The following is a 21,529-nucleotide window of genomic DNA, read 5'->3' as shown; positions in this document are numbered from 1 at the left end:
GTTTAGAAATTGATGACAGAGGAGAAGTTATCAGGAATATTTCAAAAGAAATCAGGAAGATAGCATATGTGGGTACACAAGAATGGCAGCCTCTTGAAGTACAGATTGGTGGGACAATTTTTGGACACTAAAGGGAAGTTGGTGGAAGAAAGTGGGATTTGTGATTCTATGTGCTATAACAAGTGTTATATTTCTTCCGTGTATGATCCCACTCTTAATCCGAGTGGTGACCTCGACCATTAAGGCGAGTTTTAAAATTCCAGAAGCAGCAGACTTAAAGGTCACAAAATTAATGAAAGTAGAAATACAAGAAGAGAATTTGAGAGATGCAACAGAGATTTTAGAGCAATACCGAAAGTTAAAAGAGACTTGTTCATAAAGGAAAAAACTAGAAGGTAATGATGCGAGCAGACGCTCGATCAAAAAGAAAAGGGGGGACTGAAGTGAATGTTCCCTCTAACAGAGAAATAAAAGGTTGAAATTGTTAAGATTGTATTTCACTTACCTGTGATAACCAGTCTGTTCTAAGTTGTTGTTTCACAGCTCAAGTTGAAAACCCAGTTCTGTGACCCCAGTTCCTGTCTCCCTACTGTATCCTTCCTGTGCTGCCCCGCTGCTCCCCAAGAAGACTCCACCCTCGCTGCTGATACTCTGTTCCCATGGCAACTTCACACCTCCTAGACTGTCATGCAGCTGCTGGCTCCACCCAAAATGCAAAGACTCGACAGCTCCCAGAAGACCCTGCTCGAGCCGGAGTCCAGTAGAGGCAAACAAGCCTCCTGGACAGCTGACCAGGGCCGAGTAAGGACCCGCAGGGAGTACCACCGAGCCAGGAAGAACGCCCAGCTGCCAACGAGAGACACTTCCTTCCTCGCCCTCACCTGGACTGCACTCGACCAAAGAGACACCCCTAGACTGAGCGAGCTACAGCAAGGCTTCCGCGCACTCTCGCGAGGACCGAAGCCCCGGCTCTGCGGCCCCGGCAGCGGATCCGAGAGACTCCTCCTTCGCGGCGTTGACTCCGTGGGAGCAGCGGTGGTGTGCGCAGCCCCCGAGCCCCCTCCCCGCTAAAAGAGCTGATCAATAAAGGCGCTTTAACTGGAGCAGAAGGTCTCCTTGCCCATTCCTAACAATTAAGATTCCTCTCATGCCAAGCAATTGCCCTCTCCATGTTCGAGGAGAGCCCAGCCGGGCTTTTCTCTGCAGTTGCTTTGCAGCTCTGCCCGCAGTAGTGCAGAGCTGCTGGCTCAGGCTCTGCCGGGGGAAGGTTGGAAAAAACAATGTGTGTTTCATGTCCAGTGGCACAGATGGTTATCTGCCTCTTGATTTGTTATGATACATCCCAACCTTTATTGTGCCACATGCTCTGGGAAGAGTTTTGTCCAGTCCGTCCCTCAATGCACCTTTGCCTCCAGAAGATTTTAGCCTACCTGTTAAATAGGCTGTCCAATTATCTGAAAAATGTTACCTCGAAGTCCAAGTTTTCCCTCCTTCCCAGACACATTTTACTTTCTTAAAGACTTTGGTCCTGAACAGCAGCAGGGTCAGAGTTAAGGGTATTTCGAGGACTGCTCTGCTTTGATGGGCTGTAACAAGAGACAGCCCCCGAATGACCTGCCCCTTGTTAGTGCAGTGCCACTGTGGGTGCTGACAGTGGTTTGAATTTAGGCTTCAGGCTCTGCCAGAGTCTGTGTGAAAGGCAAGCGAGCAACTTTCTCATTCTGGCCTGGGAAAATCTTAAGGAGGAATTCAAACAATCCTTGGGAAGTGAAAACCATCAGCAGGTGGTTTTTTTCCAACATGTTTACTGGAAAAGGTGTTTACAAAAGGGGTGTAGGCTCTAAGGACCCATGATATGAATTGTACTGAAGTACTCTACAAAAAGAGAATGTAGAAGAATAAAGATTGCTCTTATTTCTGCATCACAATGAGAGTCATTGTCATTATTTCCATGCCATCTGAAAATCATAACGACAGTGCCATGGTAAGGGAAATGGGTTTAAACTCATCCCAAACCCTGCGAGGGTGACTGAGCTGCTTGAGGTTGGATTTTGAAGCCAGGACACCCATCCAGCTGCTCTGCCAGGACATCCTGTTCCTGCTCTGCTGCCCTTGCTATGCCACTGCTGCTGTAGTTTGTCACATGAGCAAGTCAAGAGGCATTAATTACCCTCCAGCAAGGGGCAGAAGGCCACAGAGCCTTCAGGGAAGGGACCTGCATGTCCTTCCTGCTTAGCACCAGGCTGTGATGGCTGTGATATATCCGTTGGGAAGAGGAGCTGTGGTTGAGGCCATGAGAAATTCCAGCTCAGTTTCCATGTGCCAGAGGCAGGGAGCTGGGGGAGCCGGAGGGATGGGTGTTAGCAAGTGGCTGTGAAGTGCAGGGAGCATGGGGCTGGCCATGAGAAATTTGAACACAGTGCAAAAACAGTCCACGCAGCCTGTTGAGGATCAGTGCCTTCCCCAGCTCCTGCTTGCTCCTTCCAGGCAGGAATAATCCATTTCCTACCCTCTTGTCAGACATACTGGGTATCTCTAGTGTGGGCCCACAGCCTCTGGTCATACCCAGGGTGGCCCAGGAGAAAGGCAAGACCCCCTGATAGACACTGGCAGACCCCTTCACCATGGGTGATCTGGAGATACAGTCAGATGCATCTGCCACCTGAACATACCTCCCCACCATACAAGAGGCTTCATTTGCTTTGGAAAGAATCAGATGAATCTTGAAGGGGCTATTCCTGCTGAGGGTTAGAAGCAGATACGGCCAAGTGCCATGCTGTGTCCACCACTGCTCACCCCGGGCTGCAGTTCGGGCACCGGGAGAGCCCTGGGGCTGCCAAAGGGAGGCTCCTGGGAGCAACAGGATGCTTTCAGGAACAGCTGCTCTTCGCAGGGATGGACAGCTCTGCATGGAGCACAGTGGCATTGTAGAGCAATTAGCTCCCGTTTATATCTGTTAGGTGTGTGATTAGTGTCCCATTAATGCAATTAGCACGGTGGCATTAGCAAAAGTATGTAACTGGCACCGAGACAGCTGCAGCTCAGCTGCTGAGCACCACACAGCTCCTATTTGGGGGTTTATCTGAGCTCGGTGAAAGGGAGCAGCTGGCAGTCCCCTCCTCAATCACTGGACAGGCTGGTTTCTATGTGCAGCCCTTGCTGTGCACCCCCTCCTGCTCCTCGCTTACTTCAGCTGCAATAGAAAGCAATTCCCCACCCTCCATTCATGCTTCAAACTCCCAGAGTTGTTTCAGGGAGCTGACGAGGGGTGTCTCAGCTGCTTCCCAGAGCTCCAGGATACGGAGCTGGGTTTTATACTTTTAGGAGGTCAGAGGACCAAATCTGACCTTGGCTGGACACAGGTTCTTTTCTAAGCCTTTTATTCTCCTTGTGACTGTCCACGTGCTCACTGCCAGGGGGATGAGAGCAGACAAGGAAAGGAATCACATGTCTGCCCACTCCCAGCCATACCCTGGCCCCACCCCACCTTGGCAAGATACCAGCCCATGTCACAGCTTGGCTTTCAGAGTCTGACAAACTGCTCCCCACAGCACCAACACTTGTTGGCCTTTCAGGATGTCAGGGAAGGAGAAGGGCTGTGTGGGATGGGGACCGGCTGTGGAGGTTCTATTTCCATCCAGCTCCATCAGAGATGTCACCTTCCCAACCACCAGTGTGAAATCCCTGGCCCTTTTCTGGGGAGATCAACAAGCCACTGGCCTCCTCTGACCAGCACATTCACAGGGGAAGGCTGAGCAGAGGAAGCTGTGAAACAGCTTCCTGCCAGCCCTGCTCCAGTGAGGATGTTTGGCTTTGGGAGAGCTTCTGACAATCCTGATTAACAGCCTCTTCATCTATTCATGCTGGTGATAAGCTCTGGGAGCTCCTGGCCGTTGCAGTCCTATAATCAAGATGGTTTGAAATAAGCAATTTTCTCCTCCTGCAGCTCGGTTAATTCTCTTTTAATTGCTTCCCATTTTGCATAGATTTCCCTTGTTTGCCATGGCACTGGCTCCACACTTCTTCCTCTCCAGCAGTGCTTGACTTGTGCCTCGTTTTGCCAGATTGGGATTTGTAATGATTTGGGCTATGCCAAGACCTTCAAAGCTCCCCATACAATTTAGGTGTACCATGCCTGAGTTGCAACTTCTATAGGAGAAAATCTCCAGGGACTGGAGATTTGTTCCTTGCTATCACATTATGTGTAGGGGCACTGCTTTTGGAAAAAGAAATGGAAAAGCATGGGAATTACACACAGGTGGGAAATTTAGCTGCAGGAAATGTATCTTCTTTGGAAAAAAAGAAACCCAACCAAGCAGGATTAATTGTTTAAGACTAAAGTTTTACCCTGGGGTCAAAAGAGATGAATGAAGCCTTTGTTCTGCTGATCTGAATTAAAATATGTGGGATTCATCCATTTTAAGGGTGAGTTTGTGTGCAAGGGCTAACAACAAGGAGAAAAGGAGTTAGAACCCTCCTGACCAAAGGAACAAGGAAGCTGCTGAAGATTTTTATAAGGAGCCAGGGACCAGCGTCCAGGTGGATTCAGTTGTATTGGGAGCACCTGATCCTGGGTGGAAGCAGTGGGACTGCTCCAGAAGCGGGTGAGATGCACTTTGATCCTGTATGGATTTACATATCAAACCTCAATTCTGGCAGTGGGAAGCCATTCCTCCTTTTCTTAATACTCCAGACCCTTGTCCAGAGTCCCTCTCCAGCTCTCTTGGAGCCCCTTTAGGCACCTGAAGGGGCTCTAAGGTCTCCCTGGAATCTTCTCCAGCTGAACAACCCCAGCTCTCCTTGGGTGTCTCCAGAGTAGAGGGCATCTTCCAGGTCTCCTCTGGAATCACTGCAGAAGGTTTCATGTCCTTTCTTTTTTGAAGTCTCCAGAGCTGGACACAGCTATCCCTACATGGAAAGCACTCCTTGCATGCAAATTGGGCAGGACGTCCCCAGAGGAAGAAAATAGTCTACTTTATGTGCTTATTTATTATTATTCAATGTGCAGCCTCTAAACACACCTTAACCACATTAATGCATTAAAATATAGCTCCCTTTAGCCACACAAATAATTTTAATCAGAAACATGAGCATTTCCGTTACTCTGGCTTGGATTAGTGATGGAGTGTCACTCAAACTCCAGTCAGGTTGCAATTATTCTTGCCTATAATCCAAAGCTTTTCCTGAATAGCTCATCCTATTTTCCTTTTGAACTAGCTGGCACAGTCACACTGCTTTTTCCTGGCTTGTACTAAGATCCTGCTTCTTGCTTGCATGTTTCATTCTCAGGCTGTAGTTTCCCCCATTTGCGTTTCTCCAGGTCTCTGGCTCCTGCTGTGCCAATAATTGTTCCTCTGTTTTTGGGATTGCTGGAAGTGCTTAAGCCAGGGCTTCCCTTTCTGCCCTATATTTCACATCCCCACAGGATTCTTCAGAGCCACCAGCTCCTTGTGACTCTCCAGCCATCCCACTGTAGGAAGAGACTCATCCACCCTCCAAGACCTCACCTGACGCCCCCAGAGCTACAAGCACAGGTCAGGAGACCCTACTGGTTACAACATCATTGGATCATCTGCTCTTCCAAAGGCTGGTTTCATCCCAAACAAAGCTGACATTTTTCTGGAAGCAGAGAGATGTTAATAGTCCCTGGCAGTCAGAGAAGATCCTTTGGGACTGAGCCAGAGGCTCTGGCACTTTGTGTGTGGAGGTCAGCCACACTCATCACACAAACCCCAAAGACTTTTTGCTGGCTGGGCTTTGACAGCCATGTCACCAACACCATGTGCTGGGAAGGGCAGATGGGGACAGGTCCTTGGTGATTTGCCTCCATGAGAAGTAGGGAGGCAGAAAATGAAGCAATCAGGGACCAGGAGAGGACATGGATATCTGGATCTCAAGCATCTGCATTGGGCCCACTGGGTACTGGCCCCATGGGCACAGTGCAGCGTGAGGGAAGTGGTGATCCTTCTCCTGCTGCACCCAGAATTAGGGTCTAGCAGAGCACCTGGATACATCAGCCAGCTGGCTGGAAATGGAAGCTGCTCAGAACAGACAGCAATTGTGTTTGATGGGGTGGGCTGGGTCAGGATGGGTTGCTGGGGACATTTCCCTAGGGCAGAAGGAGGCTCTGGGCTGCTGAGGAGGGTCCCAAGCCCTTTCACACTGATGTCTCCTGAAACAGGTCTCAGACCTGCTTGGAGGATGCTCTGGGGTTAGAGGATGCTCTGCAGCAGAGGTGTCTGTCAGGATAGTGCTCCGCCAGCAGAGCCCAATATTTCCCCAAATACATAGCAAATCTGTGCTTCAGTTTCCATACTAGCAGGAAACTAAGCAACAGATTTGAGCAGCCTAAAGACAACTTTCACATGGAAATTTTTGCCTGACAGGGAGGAGGGCAGAGCCAGGGACCTCAGCCATGGTGCTTGCAGAGGGTCTCCTGGGAGCAGGTGGTTGGGGACTGCAACTATTTCCAAACAAACCCAGAAAACCTGGAAAACCTGGACAATCCTTGGTGCATAACCCTCAGTTGGACTCAGTTGTGGGTGAGCTCACAAATTCCTGGTTGTGGGATTATCCCATCCCTGCCCTGTGCAGTTGCCAATTCCAGCAGGCTGTGTGAACACACATCTCTACTACCTTCAGTACAGCCCGGGGGCTCCTCAGGGATTCTTTTCTCCATGGCTGAGCAGATGAGCTCTTCCATGGAATCACTTGTGTCTCTGATCCTTAGTTTTTCTCCAAATTGGAAAAATATGTCCCTTTAAAAATTTCATGAGGGTGGCAGAGCTGCATGTCTCCCACCACCACCTGTGACTGAGAGCCATTTAACTGTGACTGTGGTGACAAATGTCAGCACAAGCTTGCTCTGGAGAGAGCAGTGAAGGAGGGGGCATTGGAATTAAAGGATTAAATATTTATTTGGGAGTTTAGCAGTGCTCAAAGGACAATACATCGCAGATGACAGGCATCTTGGGGCAGACAGTGCTGAAAGCCACAACTGAACCCACTGAGTTGTAAAACTGCCACGAGATTTCCTCTCCTTCCCGACCTCCCACCCAGAGTCCTTACCTCCCTGGGATGGTACAATAGGGTTCAATATCCAGGAAGAGCCCAAAGCTGTGGACCACCAGACAGTTATGTGATATGTGTGTCCAAAGAAGGGGAATGACAGCTCTGCTTCGCTTTGAATACCAGCTGTAAGCCCTCTGATTGGCGTGCTGTGGAACTGGGCAGTCCTGGCTCTGGCAGTGCGGATATTTGCACAGGGCAGGCTGGTTGGAAGGTGAAATGAAGGCACAGATCCTCCACATGGAATCAGGATCACAAGCTACCCTCTGCCTCCATTCAGGGTCTAGAGGTTTTCTCCATTGCTGGCCCTTGGTTTGCTGGGGATGTGTCTCAGGGCACCCAAACTTTGATCCCAGGTGGTGGGGCTGAGAGTGGGAAGTGACTCCAGCGCTGGCGACAACCTCCATGGTGGGTTTAGTGTGTCAGCCAAATAAACAAGCTAAGTAAAAATCCATCTCAGTGTGCTGGAGAAGCTCCTGTGAGTCATCCCACTGGGATATCCCACAGCACCACGAGATCCCATCCTTGGGGTCCCATTTTGCTTTTCCCAGCCCTGAAAGGTACCAGGACAACATAAAGGGTTAACACAGGATGATGTGCCCAGCCCAAGAGGCTTCAGTCTTGTCAAGAGCACTGGATTGGCAGGTCATTAATCTCAGAGTTACTTGATAACTTTAAATACAATCACATAATCAGCAGGAGCTCGTAATCATTATTTATGTGCATGGTGCTTACTAAATTACAGTGCTCTCCAAGGCTCTGTGTGATGAACAAATTAATTCTGCATCAGAAGAGCTTGACCAGAAATCTGTTTGTGTCTGAATTTCACTTGTAAACATTAATGTATGAAATGAAAGTCAAGTTTAATTGGCCCTCCCTCCTGCTGTGAAACACATTACATTATTATTCTGCATTAGCTCACCTGGCAAGAGAGAAAATCCAGCCCTGATGGTACTTGTCTGGAAAACCCATGTGGGATTCTCTTGGAAGAGAAGGTGTGGATATCTTTGTGGAGAGCCACCTCCATGGTCTGGGCACATGGATTTGGGGTAGAAAGGAGACAAAAAAGCCTCTGAACCAGTGGGATGCTGAGCCCACTGCAGTGTGAGAATGCTCCCATGGAAACTGGGGAAGGGCCATGCCAGGGTTGTCTTTTCCAAAAGATAAACATGCCCCACAAGTCCTTGTAAGAGGAATTGAAGTATTTTTAATCAAACAAGACTGAGAATACAAACTCCAGCTACAGAAAGCAAAGTCACGTCAGTTGGAGCAGACTACCAAGAGAAGGGAAAAACAGTGATGTGAACACAGATGCTTCTGTTTGGGTTCCTTTCTTTGGTTTTTCAATTTCCAGCTTCTTTTCACCAGACAACTCCACTTTAGAAAAATCCAAATTGAACATGTAGCACATAATTTTTTGTCAACATCACTTGCAGGGATGATGAGAAAAGCTCTCTGGGGCATTTCCCCTTCTCCATTGCCAGCAGATCTTTATTAGCTCCTGCCAAAGTACCCAACAGAGAAACCAAGACACAGAAGACACAAGCCTACTCCTTGTAGAGCACCAGCAGAAAGTGTCCATAGAGCTGGGAACTGTCACTTTTCTCATTGCATAACTCCGGGGGTTTTTCACACCCGTATTTTGAAGAAAGGGCAGTTATTGGGACTGTTGGCAGTGGCTGAACTTGAACAAAGACTGAAATGTGCTCTATGTGCAGGGTATGGTCCTTGTTGTGATCACTGTGTCATACTGGGAACTGTTGCAGTTCCCAGCAGGTTATTGGAGTCAATGGGATATTTCCAGTTTGGCTGCACTGCAGTCGTGCAGATAGAAAATCAAAATGGGAGGGAAGTGGGAGGAATTTGCTCCAAACTACTGAATTTCACAAATGTTTGAAGAAAGAACCCAGAGGTTTTTCTCCTATGCTTCTCTTAAAAAAAAAAAAAAAAAAAAAGCAGCAAGATTTTATTCCTTTCTGGAGGTATATTCTGAGGAAATCACAGAATACTATGATTTCAAAGATGTTTAAATCTCCCCAGGGCAGGAAGCATTTATGCCTGTTCTTCATAGTGGGAAAACTGAGGCAGAGAAATGTGAAGGGGCTCACACCAGACCCTGTACAGCCCCAGTGGCAAAATCCCTGGGATGCAAGGGCAGACAGTCCATAAACCTGCTGTGATCTGTTCCCTGTCTGGGCATCCCCAGACCTTGTATGGGACAAGGGAAAGGTGGCTTCAAAGAGCAAATTCCTCCATTTGCGTGGACCTCTCTGCTCAGCTGCTTTTGATGACCACATGGAAGAGGGCAATGGGAGAGGGGGCAGTAGGGACAGTCTGGAGTCCCCAGACAGGGGAGGGAGATAGGAAGGGAGGGAAGGGAGGAAAGGAGGCTGCTGCTCCTCCAAGGCACTTAACCCCAACATGGGGATGGTTTGGTCCCATCCCCTGCACAAGAGCAAGGAGCAGCTTTGGCACTGGGCCCACCTGCCCAGGTAAAAGCAGGGCAAGGAAGAGGGGGAAAAGCCAAGGCCTGACCCTGCGGTAGCTGCCTTTGGGGATCTCAGCCACTGCTCCACTGCAGGGCTCCCTCACCTTTCCACCTTCTGAGCAGGGACATGGAGTCAGCCTGAGGTCCAGGGCTTTGCGGAGACCTGTTGATCCATCTGGGCTGGACCCGAGGATTTAACCAATTCCTGTGCTTCCGTCCAAATCAAGCCCACTCTTTTTGGCTGTTCAGAGCCCCTAGGACCCATCCCCATAGGAGGGGAGTTCCCTCCCCTCTCCCACCTCATTGCTTTACCCCAGCTTTGGTGTCAAGACAAGAAATGACCTGGTCAGACCAAGCAGCAGTTACAGGACATCTGGAGACCCATCAAGAGACAGGGGAAGGACTCAACCCCAGTGCTACAAAAACACAGCCACATGAAACAATGTCTGCAATCACTCTGGAGCTCTCCATCCATCCCCTTCCAACACACGGGACTTTGGCTTCTCTAGAGGGTTCCCCCACCACCAGCAGCATTCCAGCATGTGCTCACTGGAAGGCTGACCCAGCTTCCAATGGAATTAGCCCCATAAGCTGTCCCAGCAATGTCCTGGTGTCCTGTCACCTCAAAGCAGACAAATCCAATAAAGGCAGCGACATGAGACATCCTGCCCAGGATGGAGCTGGCAGAAAGCTGCAACTTCTCCAGGTTCTGGCTCTTTTTGCCATGCCAGCAGGTCACACAGCTGCCAGGGAGATGACGAAGCAGCACCTCAGCTGTCCTGTCCTCCAGGCCTGCTCAGCAGATGGGGCAGGAGCTGCGCAGGTGTCCCATGACCAAGCGAGTTTGCGTTCTCCTTGAGGGGCTGGGGCCACAGGCAGGACCTGGTCCTGTGCCGTGCCCCCCACCCAGGGGCTCCCCACCATGGGGGTGTCAGCTCCCGGTGCAGCCTCTTGCTCCCGGCTCAGACGGCCGTGGATTGCTTGATGCTGTGGAAGCTGACACGGGTCGGGGAGGTGGGGATGGACATGGCCCTCACCACGCGGGCGCGGATGGAGTGCTTGTCCTGCCACCGGTGCCAGCGCTTCCGCACGGCCGACCGCACCTGGGCAGGGTGAATGAGGGATGTTTGGTCACCACAGAGGCTGCTCAGAGGCACCAGCCATCCTCCTCCTCAGTCCTCCGGCCAAAAATGGATTAATGGTATGTGATTTGGTAACAAAACAGGTTCATGTGGGGTAAACTTTCCTGAGCCAGCAAAGATGTGGGAGCATTTGGAGGAAGCAGAGGAAAGAGCTGCCCAAATATTTGGCCCCAGGATCACTTCTACTCTCAGCTCCTTTGCTTTCTGCTGTTTGTGTTTTGGGTCAGAGCCTGGGAGATGTCCTCATCCATGTGCAATCCACTTGTGTTTGGGGCTCACCCTGGGGAGGGATTTCCCTGGGATGGGGAGGACCCTTAGCTCTGTTGCACCAAACCACACAGGTGCACCCTGAGAGCATCTGTTCTTGGGGATGGATCTTCCTCCCCCAGAGGAGGAAACAGACAGCAGCCATTCCTGTCTGAGCAAAATCTGAGGCTGCAGATGTACCTGGGGCTGGAGGTGAAGCACCAACTCTGATCACCAAAGACCTTCAGATGGGGAATTAGGGACCACCATCCCCCAAGCCCTGTGCAGCAGTAGAGCCTTGTGCTGAACTTGTTTGCTTGCAAGGAAGGGTGTAGACCCCCACAAAATCCCTAGCCCCTTGTGCTCACCTCACTGTTCAGGAAGCAGTAGAAGACAGAGACAAAGAAGCCCTGGAAGGAGACAATCAGCAGAGTCACAGCCAACAGGTACCCCCAACCCAGGAGCTTTGGAACAGCTCTGGGGTTTGGGGATGTCTGGTTTGGGGAGGGGGCAGAAGCAGGATGAGGCATCAGCCAGGATGGGCTCCTCCACATCCCTTGGTGAAAGGACTGGGATGGAAGCCAGTGTGGAGGACCATTACCTGGAAGGACTCCAGAAAGGAGTTGAAGTAGATGAAGACTATCCTGGAGATCTCATCCTCCCCCGGGTTGACAAAGAACAGCATGTAGGTGATCCCCAGCAAGGGCAGCAGCACCAGTGTGGCCTTGACTGCTTTCCTAGGGAGAAAAGAGGGACCTGAGCTGCTACAGTGCAGCCTTGGGCACAAGGACTCTGCCCATCCCAGTCCCAGCACCAGCATGGCTTGGACTGGTCTGCTGGGACTTGAAAACTAGACACTGGGGGAAGATGGAGCCAAATTGGGCTGTTTTCCAGTGCAATTCCCAAGGGACTGGACTGGTTTGAGCACTGGGCCCCAGCTCTGCTTCTCCATCCCGAAAAGGGCAGTGGAGAGCAGAGGCCTGACCTTGAGCTGGCATGGAATGATGCTTGGCTGATCTACAGCTCAATTAAAAAGGAATTAAGGAGGGTATAATAATTCATACCCTTCAACACGAGTTTGTGAAAACCTTATCTCACGTAATTAATTCGATATCTTGATGAGATTACAAGTGCAGTTTGGGAAGTCATAGTGCTGATACAGAGAGTGCAAACTAAGGATTGGGGCTTGGCACCTCGTTCCTTTGGATCAGGGGACAAGAACAATGCCAAGTCTTTACTTTCGCTTAAAGATCCTGTTAATGGACAGATTCCAACAGTCCATGGCCATGCCTGGAGGGTCTGAGCTGAGCAGGGAGAGGGGCTGGGACCTGTTTTGCATCTCTGACTTGGAGGAGAGAATAGTCCCTGACACAAATAGGCTGATGACATGGAGGAGCTGGAGGGAACCAAGGACAGGGGCTGGAAAACTACAGTACAGCACATTCACTGGTGTAGCTTCTCTAAGGGAGCAGCCATGGCAGCAGGGGACACATCAGCTTTTTACCATCAAAGGTGAGCTGGAGCCCTCCAGGGCTGTCCTTTGCCTGGTTTAAGCAGAAGTGCACCGTTTATAACATAACAAGTTCTCAAAGTTTTCCTGTCCCACAGAATATTTCTGGGAAATGAAAATGTTCTCCTGCACAAAGGTGATAAACCCTCCCAAAATGAAGCAAATACTGGAAAACCAAAAGTCTCTCAAAATTGCTGACTGAGGTCAATCAGCCTTTTCCCAGAACTTTTATCTTTGCTTAACCCAAGCTGAACCCCTCATCCCAGTTCAATACTCTGTGATGAAGAAAGCTGGCACTTCCCAACAACAGAATCAGAATTTTTCCATTCTCAGCTGAAAAAGCTACCTCCCCCCTCAAAACAGCTCCTCTTGACCCAGCACACAGCAAGATTCCCCAATTCCTGCCCACAATGATCCAGACAGAGGCAGTGATGAAGCCCAAAGCATCTTCTATTCCAGGTACTTTCGGAAGCTGCTCTGACCATGCACCTGTTATGTTGTCTGCATTCCCTTCCTTCCCTGTTGGAAAATATTCCCCAACGGGGAAGGAAGGGCTAAATCTCCCTGCCTTGTGCTGTGGGAGTACTGCTTTCTTCTTTACAAGGAGGTGTTGGGGTGGTATCGATTCATCACTCCTTCCTCAGCTTTTGCTTTTCTGTCAAGCAGTGATTTAATTCTCACCTCCATGCTAGGATTTGCAGCTCCTAGCCTGGAGAGCTCATCAGGTCCCACCAGAACAGGCTTTGCACAGACTCAAATCCCAAGGGTTCGCTTCAAAGGCAGAAACAGCTATCCACACTCTACATCAAAAGGCTCTCTCTAGCCAAATTTAATGACCATGTGCCTCCAAAGAGCATTTGAGGTGCTCTTATATGTCTCTCTATGCTCCCATCCCTTTGCCAACTGGCTAATGGGGCTGTTCCCATCCCCACTAATCATGAGAGAACCCAGTTCCTAGGTTGGCTTCCTGCGGGGTCACTCATGCTCTTACCTGTACTGGATTGTCTCTGACGTGGTTGAAGCTCGGAGCTTTGTCATGAGGATTCGGACGATGTTGAACAGAAAGATGAAGTTGATCTGGGAGGAACAGGGTCACTGGTTAGTGTCTGCTCCCCCAGTATTTCCTCTCATTTCCTCTGCAGTGGGGCAGGGTAGGAAGATAAGGGAGCTGGGGGAAATGGGAATGTTTCCTCTTGAACCTGATCATGGAACTGTCTTCTATGCACCATGAGAGGACGCTTGCCTTTTTTAAAAACACTTGAACAATAAGATTTACGAGTTGGGTCAAGGGATCAGGGTAGCAGGGCATGCCAGGAGACTGCCAAGGAAGGACGAGTGCTAGAGAAAGGGCTGAAGGTGCAAAAGTAGAGGGAGAGGAAGGTGGAGAGTGGCTGCCATCACAGCCAAGATCTGCCTGGCTGCTCTCCCGGCCGCTGAATAGCTGATAAGGGAACAGGAAGGCATCTTTGGAGCTGAGCACAATTGACAGGAATTAGTAGTGGCCTGGCTGCCTGATGGGCTGGGAAATGGGAACAAGGCTCAATTATTCCATTATGCCAATGATTTTACTCACTGTTGGGCAAGGAGGAAGGAACAGTTTTGGGACTTTGTGCATGGCTTTCCCCCTGCTTGTGACCTGCCACCTCTGCTCTTCCTTGTCCCTCCCCAAAAGACAAAGCCTCATCCATGTGACCCTTGGATCAAGCATTGCTACTCAGATAGTGGACCAGGAACAGCGAGGTGGAATCAGGATCAGGGAATGGAGTCAAGGATCCCAGGCTTCTGCAAATGCTTGGCAAAGCATTCACCCACACCCAAACAGTGCCAGGGCAGGGGTGGAGGGACCTACTGATGCACGGTGGAGTGTGTGGAGTGTGCTGATGCAACGGTCCTGTCAAAATGAGGTTTCCAGGCTCCTTCTGCAGCCCACCTCAAGCCCAAAATTGCTCAAGGGGCAGTTTGGGTGATGAGCAGTGCTGCTGTGGGGCAGCAGAACCAGCCCACAGCAGAGTTCTGTGAAGCTGCAGAGTTTCACAGAAAACTCTGTGAAGAGTGAAGCTGAAGGAGGGGGCAATACTCTGTACAGAAGCAGCTGTGTCTCACCTGCACACAGAGGGACTTGGTATTTAGCACACAAGGTCACTTTGCTCTTACCAAAAGCACCAGGATCATGGGGCCTTGGTAAATGTAGTCAGTATAAACACCTGCTCGCTTCCCAAACCAGCACCTGCAAGACAAGGACATGCCGTGTCAGGGACCAGCCTGCTACAGGAGTGACTGGATAGACTCCTGTCCTTGCACAGTCTCTGTAAGTCACTGTCTGTGAGGTGAAAGCACTAAAACTCGAGCTGCTGCAGCCACTGTGGAATAGCTTCCCTGAGAACTCAGCAAAAGGAGGTGCATATGGGCTTGTGGGAGTGTTTATGGGCCCCATATGGCTGTGGGAGCTGGTGATTGCGGGAGAAGCAGGGACATCCTCCTCACAAAGGAGATCGCCCACTCTGTTCTGCACGGGGGTAGCCTCAGTTCACATCCTGGGGGCAGTTCTGGGCACAACAATATAAGAAAGATCTGAAGTCATTAGAGAGCGTCCAAAGGAGGGACATGATGATGGGGAGCAGTCAGGAGGGGCCACATAAGAAGCAGCTCAGGGCACTTGGAATGTTCAGCTGGGGCAGACGAGGCTGAGTGTAGACTTCACCGGGGCTGCAGCTCCTCCCCAGGGGCAGCCCTCATCTCTGCTCCCTGTGACAGAGACAGGACCCAAGGAAATGGCCTGAGATTGTGTCACAGGGGAATTTGGGATGGATATTAGGGAAAGGTTCTTCCCCCAGAGGGTGCTGGGCACTACCCAGGCTCCCCAGGGAATGGTCCCAGCCCCGAGGCTGCCACAGCTCCAGGAGTGTTTAGACAGCGCTGCCAGGGATGCACAGGGTGGGGTTGTTGGGGTGTCTGTGCAGGGCCAGAAGTCAGACTCGATGATCCTTATGGGTTTCTTCCAACTCAGGATATTCCATGATTCTCCCTAATCTCACACACACAGGTCCAGGTCAGCTCTGTCCTCAGCAAATGCTTCAGGAGCTCACTCAGGTGTATCCCTGTCCTGGGAGCACCTTGTCAGGGTTGTTCAATCAGTGCCTGTGTGAGTAGCATGGGGCTACTGAAGTCAGCAGGGAAAACTACCTCTGGAAAACAGAATAAGCTGCCATTCATCTCAATGGGCTCCTTTCAATTTCCCACTCTGGGATGAATTCTCAGGTACTTGTTAAGACTTTCATTAGCAGGTATCTGTGAAAATGGCTCAGGTGGGGGGGCGGTAATTTAGATCTCTGCTGGTTAAATCCCAGCTCCCTTTAGCAAACGTGTTGTAGGGGATCTGTTTTATTCTCTTTTTTCCCTTAAAAATCACATTTGCCTTTTGAGGAAAACAAGCAGGGGCAGGGCTTGTACTGCAGAGAGCTGAAAGAGCTGTATCTTGGGATACAAGAAAGAAAGAAAGAATGGAAGAATAGTATCCTTTTTTCCCTTCCTGACAGAATTCCTGACACACCTGATCCCTGAGGATTTGGGATAGAAAGAAGAATAGAGGATAAGAAAAATCAGGCTCACTTCTCGTTGTCATAGTAGAGCTTCCCAATGGCCCAGGCCACAATGATGGGAAAGGGGATACCTGCAGGGGAACACACAGGTGAGTCTCAGAGGTACAAGGTTGCCACAAAACCACACTGTAAATGGGGTTTTCTCACACACAAACCACACAGTGAGTTGATGTGTCCATGCAAATCCCATCCTCCTGCTCCTGGCACCCTTTCTGCAGCTCTTTGTGTGCAAGAAGAACTGGAGCCGGGGATGGAGGGGACATCACCCATCAATAAACCCTGGGTGCTGCTGGGTGAGGGGAAGCCTGGCACTCACACCAGCCGATGCAGATGAACATCCATTTGCGGAGCTTGTCCGTGGAGTAGGTGAGCACAATGGCCGTGTGCAGGTAGCACCCCTCGCCGAACATCCAGAAAAAGTTGGTGACATGGAAGTAATTGTAGGCAGCAGTGACCAAGCGGCACCAAACCTGCCAGGAGATGTGGAACCTGTTGAGCTCTGTGTCAACAGTGTCAACAGTGGTGCAAACAATGCACGGAGCAGCACAGACCCCAGCAGAGCAATCAAACCCGTGTTTCTCATGCACATGGGGTGCCTGCTGGCCACCAGCCAGCCCATTTTGCTGCCTGAAGTTGCTTTTGTAGCCACATCTTAGTGACTTCAAACTGAACAAGTAGGTTTAGGGAATAAATTCTTCCCTGGGAAGGTCACGAGGCCCTGGCACGGGCTGCCCAGAGAAGCTGTGGCTTCTCCATCCCTGGAAGTGTCCAAGGCCAGGTTGGATGGGGCTTGAAGCAGCCTGGGATAGTGAGGTTGGAGCTAAATGATCCTTAAGGTCCCTTCAGACCCAAACCACTTTGTGGTTCTGTGATCTCCAGGGTCCTCACAACCCCCAGCTGCTGAGGACTGGGCTCAGCCTGGCAGAGCTGCACCTACCACGTTGCTCTCGTGCACCTCTGGGCTCATGGTGAGCTGCACCACAAACCACGTGGCATTACGTAGGATGAAGGCTGTGATCAGGTTCCAGTGGATGATGTTTCTCAGACACCGGATGCTCCTGGAGAGGGGTGGAACAAGGCACCATTAGAGCAGGGGGACTGGGGACAGTGCTGTTTGTGGAGCTAAGTGTCTCTGTTGGGACCCCAAGGGTGACCTGCTGGGACCATGTTCTGAGTGAGGTGGGCAGGAAGAAGACCAGGAGGTGGAGGGCACCAAGGAGGACCCTCTGCCTCCATAACCAGGTGCAGCAGAAGAAAAACAACTGAGATAGGCAGGATCTCTCCAGCCTGGAGGGCAGTGGCTGTGGGGGGAGGAGATGGCAAAGCACAGGAACTGGGTCCATCCTTGCCTGAGATGACCTCACAGGAACATGGCAGCAGGTTTGTCACTCACCGCAGGCGCATGAAGAGGACAAAGGCCACGAGGAGGGCCCCCAGCGAAATGCAGTGGCCCAGGTAGTTGATGATGATGGCGATGTGGTAGTGCAGCTTGCTCTTCTTCTGGGAGTAGGGGAGATGGGCAGAGGGTCAGCAGCAGCCCCAGTACCAGCATAAACCCACCTCCTCCACCACATCACTGTTGGCAGCTGTGCCTCAAATTTTGGGACCTTTTGCAGGAAACAATTGGAGCCCACCCTGGGACAGGACAGTGGGAATGGAAGGAGATGGGGCTATGTGGGAAGGAGAGGCACCAGCCTAGTTTCACATCCCACCTGTACCAGAGCAGCTCATTTTACAGCTCAATGCTGGGACATCCCAACCCATCCTCTGGGGAAACCCTGCTAGAACTCAGCTGAGCTCACAGGAATCTTCTATCTCATTTCATCCCCCATTGACCTCGGGGTAGCTGGGAGGCTGGGATGAATTTGGGCAGAGGGAAAGTGTGAGTGATAATTGAATTAATTGATCACTCCTGCTGTTAGGCACTCATCCAGTCGGTGAATTAGCAATTAAGTGAGTGAGAAAACCATTTCTGGCAAGAGATATCAGCATCTTAAATACCAAAGTTGATATCAACTGCAAACGAAAAATTCATCTCTTCTCCTCTGCTTCAAGGAGTGGCTTGTCCTACTCAGGAGCTTGTAATTCTTGATCTCCATTTATTTATCTCTTTTAGCTTCCTAAATATCTCCTTTATTTCACTGCCAGCAGGGATGGATGGGGTTTTCACTGAGTGCTGTGTCAGGAGGGAGGTGCAGGGCTGATCTGTACCCAGAGGCCCTGGGGACCACACACTGCCAATTATCTTGGATTTTTAATTGGGATAGAAACAGGTATGGCATAATTTCTGATGAGGAGTAAAAATGCAAATCAACAAGGGGTCATAATTGCCACATGCGACCTTGTCACTGGGATGGTGCTGCATGCTCAGCCCTCAGCTCCCATGGGCCATCCTGGCCTGGATGCTGGTGCCTTTCAAAACTCCATTGTCTGTCTCTTGCTCTCCTGCCAAAAGCCCAGGGACTCCCAAGCTCCTACCTCTTCACTGAGGATCTCCTGGCACTGGGAGTAGTTGACACGTGCTGCCCAGCTCCCGTTCGCCAGGCATTCCCTGTACCCATTATCTGAAAGAGAGGATGTGCATCCAAGCATTAACAGAGTATGGGGATGGGTACAGACATGTGACCTGACTGTCACTAAGACAGGGCACTGACATCAGGCCAGTGGCATCTTCTGCTTTGAAGGCAGCTCAGCTACTGCCTTGGTCACAGCTGCAGAATCAAAATCCTTGGAATATTTCAGACCTGCTCAAGAGCTTTGGGTCTGCACCAGCTCTGCCCTTGGCACTGGGGGACCCCAACACTTCCTTACCACAAACAGGGATGCAGCAGAAGCAGCACCAGTTAGACTCTTCTTCCTTTCACTCCGCTGTTTGCTTGGGTGATCATGTGCCAGCCCAGGATCTCTGCTGAGATGGCAGCACAAAGTTTCACTTCTCTTCGTGAATTAGGAGCTTTTTTGGGTCCCAGCAAGGACAGTAGGTGGCAAGGCTAGTTGGGAAGGAATGGCCCAGGCACCCCAGAGAGTCTGTGACTGGTGTCAGCAGTGGGTGGAGGCCAGCACTGGGTGAGACTGGGCTTCCATTAAGAGGAGACTGTGAGCCTCATCAGGGTGATGGGCTGGGAAGGGCTCAGAGACAGGTTCAAGTCACGATTAATGCAGAGAGGCTCCTACAGCAGCAAAGGAGGCACCAGAAAGTAGGAACTGTGTGTCTGTGCCATCCTTCATGGCTGCAGGATGGAAAAATGTATGTTTTTTGTGAGAAGCAAGGTGTTTCTTTCATCAAAAACAGCACTTGGGTGGTCAAAACCTCAACCTTATTCTAGGAATGACGTTGGGCACTTTTCATATGCTATCACTTTATCCTCTACTCCTAGCATGTCACTGGTAGTGAAACTGCAGCCACCTGTGCCAGGAGGGGATGAGGTTCAAAGTCTCCCAGTCTTTGCTCAGCTGGGAGCTTCAGACCCCCATACCACCTCCAAGGGCAGGACAGGATCACTCCTCTGTCTTTGTACCCAAGTGGGGACACCAGCCCTCTCCTCCTCCCAGAAGAACCTCCTTATAAAGCTGCTTCTCTGCAACAAACCCTCCTGAAATCTGGGGTCTGAGGCACCATTTTCTTTCTGGCTGATGAGCGTTGTTCTCAGAGGTGCATTGTCACTTGTGCCCCAGAACCCTCAACCGCCGTGTCCCCAGCAGTGCTGCCCCTCTTACTGGTGGTGTTGTAGCGCACACCGTAGAAGAACTCGGGGCACGGCCGCGCCACCAGCTGCCCCACCGCGCTGCGGGGCCAGCACGTGCCGATCAGGTCCACCGAGGCGTTGCACTGGGGACCTGCAGGGACAAAGTGCACATGGTTAGCAGAGGTCTGTGGCCCACTGTGTGACACAGCTGGACACGAAAGAACCATGCGACTCACACATGTCCCAGCAGGAAAGAAGAGGCAGAACTTTACTTTCTTTCATATTTATACATTTTTGGCACCAGCTGTGGATTGGAGGATGGGATCACGACCCCTCCAACCACACTGGTCAAACAGACAGTCAATCAGTTGTTCTTCTCTTCCAAAAAAGAATGTAAACAAGAACTACCATTAAGTAAACAGAGCTATTTTTACATTAAGAAAGTGTTAGAAGTGTGAGAATCTTGACTCCAAGAAATTAAACAATCAGAAGGCTAAAAAGTTTCAAAAGAACAGGGTAACAACCATGGGCCACTTCCAGGCTGTTGAAAGGTCAGGATCTGCCTGTAGAGCTGGGGCTGCTGCATGAGCTGATGGGTCACCACAAGTTCAGTTCCCAGAAAACCTTCATGGCAAACACCAGTTGCGGGCTGTGTGTTTTGGGTTGAAAAATGTAACCAAAAATGTATATTCTAGTTTCATCTGTTGAAACCGGTTGGGAGATATTGTTCTTTATCTCTTGTAACTCTAGGGGGAAGAGGGCAGATGCCTTCTGGTAATGGGAGACCTGAAAACACCAGATAAGGCAGTGCCTTCTCAGCTCTTCCTCCACCCATCCTCCTCCAGGGGACATCACCTGTGAATGGGCCATTGAAGGCCTCTCACATGACTGATAACATCACCTCATTCCAATGTGAGATGATCCACCCATTGGGAGGACCCAAAGCCTTTCCACCAGCATAAAACCTGCAATCCCAAACACTGATGCAGCTGGTTTTCCTCTGAATCCTTGGAGGAAGACCGGACCCATCTCGCCAGCACTGGACCCTTTGTTCTACAGGATCATCTCTACTCCACAGAACAACATCTGTTACTCCAGGAGGGCTTATCTGGACTGCTTCCAACACCCTGACAGCAGGGTGTCAGGTCGTATCTCTGACTCTGGCAGGGTTTTCTAGGACTTCTGTTTTGTTTGCTTGTTTGTTTTTTTGTACACTGCATTTGTATTTTTTTAATATCCCTAGTAAAGAACTGTTATTCCTATTCCCATATTTTTTGCCTGAAAGCTCCTAATTGCAAAACTGTAATAATTTGGAGGGAGGGGGTTTTTACATTCTGCATTCCAAGGGAAACTCCAGTTTCCCCTGACAGATACCTGTCTTTCCAAACCAAGACACTGCAAGACTTGCAAGGGCTGGTTGAATTGTCATGGTCCTGATTATTGCTCTGGTCCTGTCTAAACTACTGGGCTAAACCCAGTTCTGGCACAACCTTGGCTTTAGACCTGGCTTCCAAGTCCACTTAGGGTCCCCTGGTTCTGGTATCCCAGCCCTGGTCCTTCCTTCAACCATGACTTTGGCATCTAGCCCCACAAAAGGCAATAAGCCAGACTTTCTCTTCCTCAGTGGTGTGTCCAGTCTAGTTCTAAGCCTCTCCAAACATCTCACACCTCCTGGCTGCAAAATCTCCTTCCCAGCCATTCCTGTAGGTCTCTTCCAGTCTTTCCTGGGTAGAAAACTCCAAAACTGCTGCTATTTCAGATTTCAAGGATTTGTGTGCTTTTCCCAGCTA

General features: G+C 50.4%; 1 protein-coding gene and 1 long non-coding RNA gene across 2 annotated transcripts in view; one reads left to right on the top strand and one right to left on the bottom strand.

The window, feature by feature from the left end:
* Positions 1–7,953: 7,953 nt before the first annotated feature.
* LOC134553933 (corticotropin-releasing factor receptor 1) overlaps positions 7,954–21,529 on the bottom strand; it is a 30,002-nt gene continuing 16,426 nt past the window's right edge. Inside the window, exons 3-13 of the mRNA XM_063404100.1 lie at positions 19,771–19,890; positions 18,532–18,617; positions 17,447–17,553; positions 16,991–17,111; positions 16,370–16,523; positions 16,064–16,124; positions 14,609–14,681; positions 13,446–13,531; positions 11,546–11,681; positions 11,313–11,354; positions 7,954–10,659 (exon numbers count right to left, since the gene is read on the bottom strand). Of these exons, the coding sequence (XP_063260170.1) occupies positions 10,519–10,659; positions 11,313–11,354; positions 11,546–11,681; positions 13,446–13,531; positions 14,609–14,681; positions 16,064–16,124; positions 16,370–16,523; positions 16,991–17,111; positions 17,447–17,553; positions 18,532–18,617; positions 19,771–19,890 (1,127 nt within the window). The 3' untranslated portion in view covers positions 7,954–10,518. The remainder of the gene's footprint in view (positions 10,660–11,312; positions 11,355–11,545; positions 11,682–13,445; positions 13,532–14,608; positions 14,682–16,063; positions 16,125–16,369; positions 16,524–16,990; positions 17,112–17,446; positions 17,554–18,531; positions 18,618–19,770; positions 19,891–21,529) is intronic.
* Positions 14,712–21,063, top strand: LOC134553934 (uncharacterized). Its single transcript, XR_010081167.1, has 3 exons — positions 14,712–14,851; positions 15,991–16,142; positions 20,585–21,063. It is a non-coding gene; the product is annotated as an uncharacterized LOC134553934 (long non-coding RNA).

This window comes from Prinia subflava, chromosome 8, assembly GCF_021018805.1.
Source record: "Prinia subflava isolate CZ2003 ecotype Zambia chromosome 8, Cam_Psub_1.2, whole genome shotgun sequence".
Lineage (NCBI taxonomy): Eukaryota > Metazoa > Chordata > Aves > Passeriformes > Cisticolidae > Prinia > Prinia subflava.
Note: the sequence above shows the minus strand (reverse complement) of the source record. Positions and strands in the feature narration are given on the sequence as shown.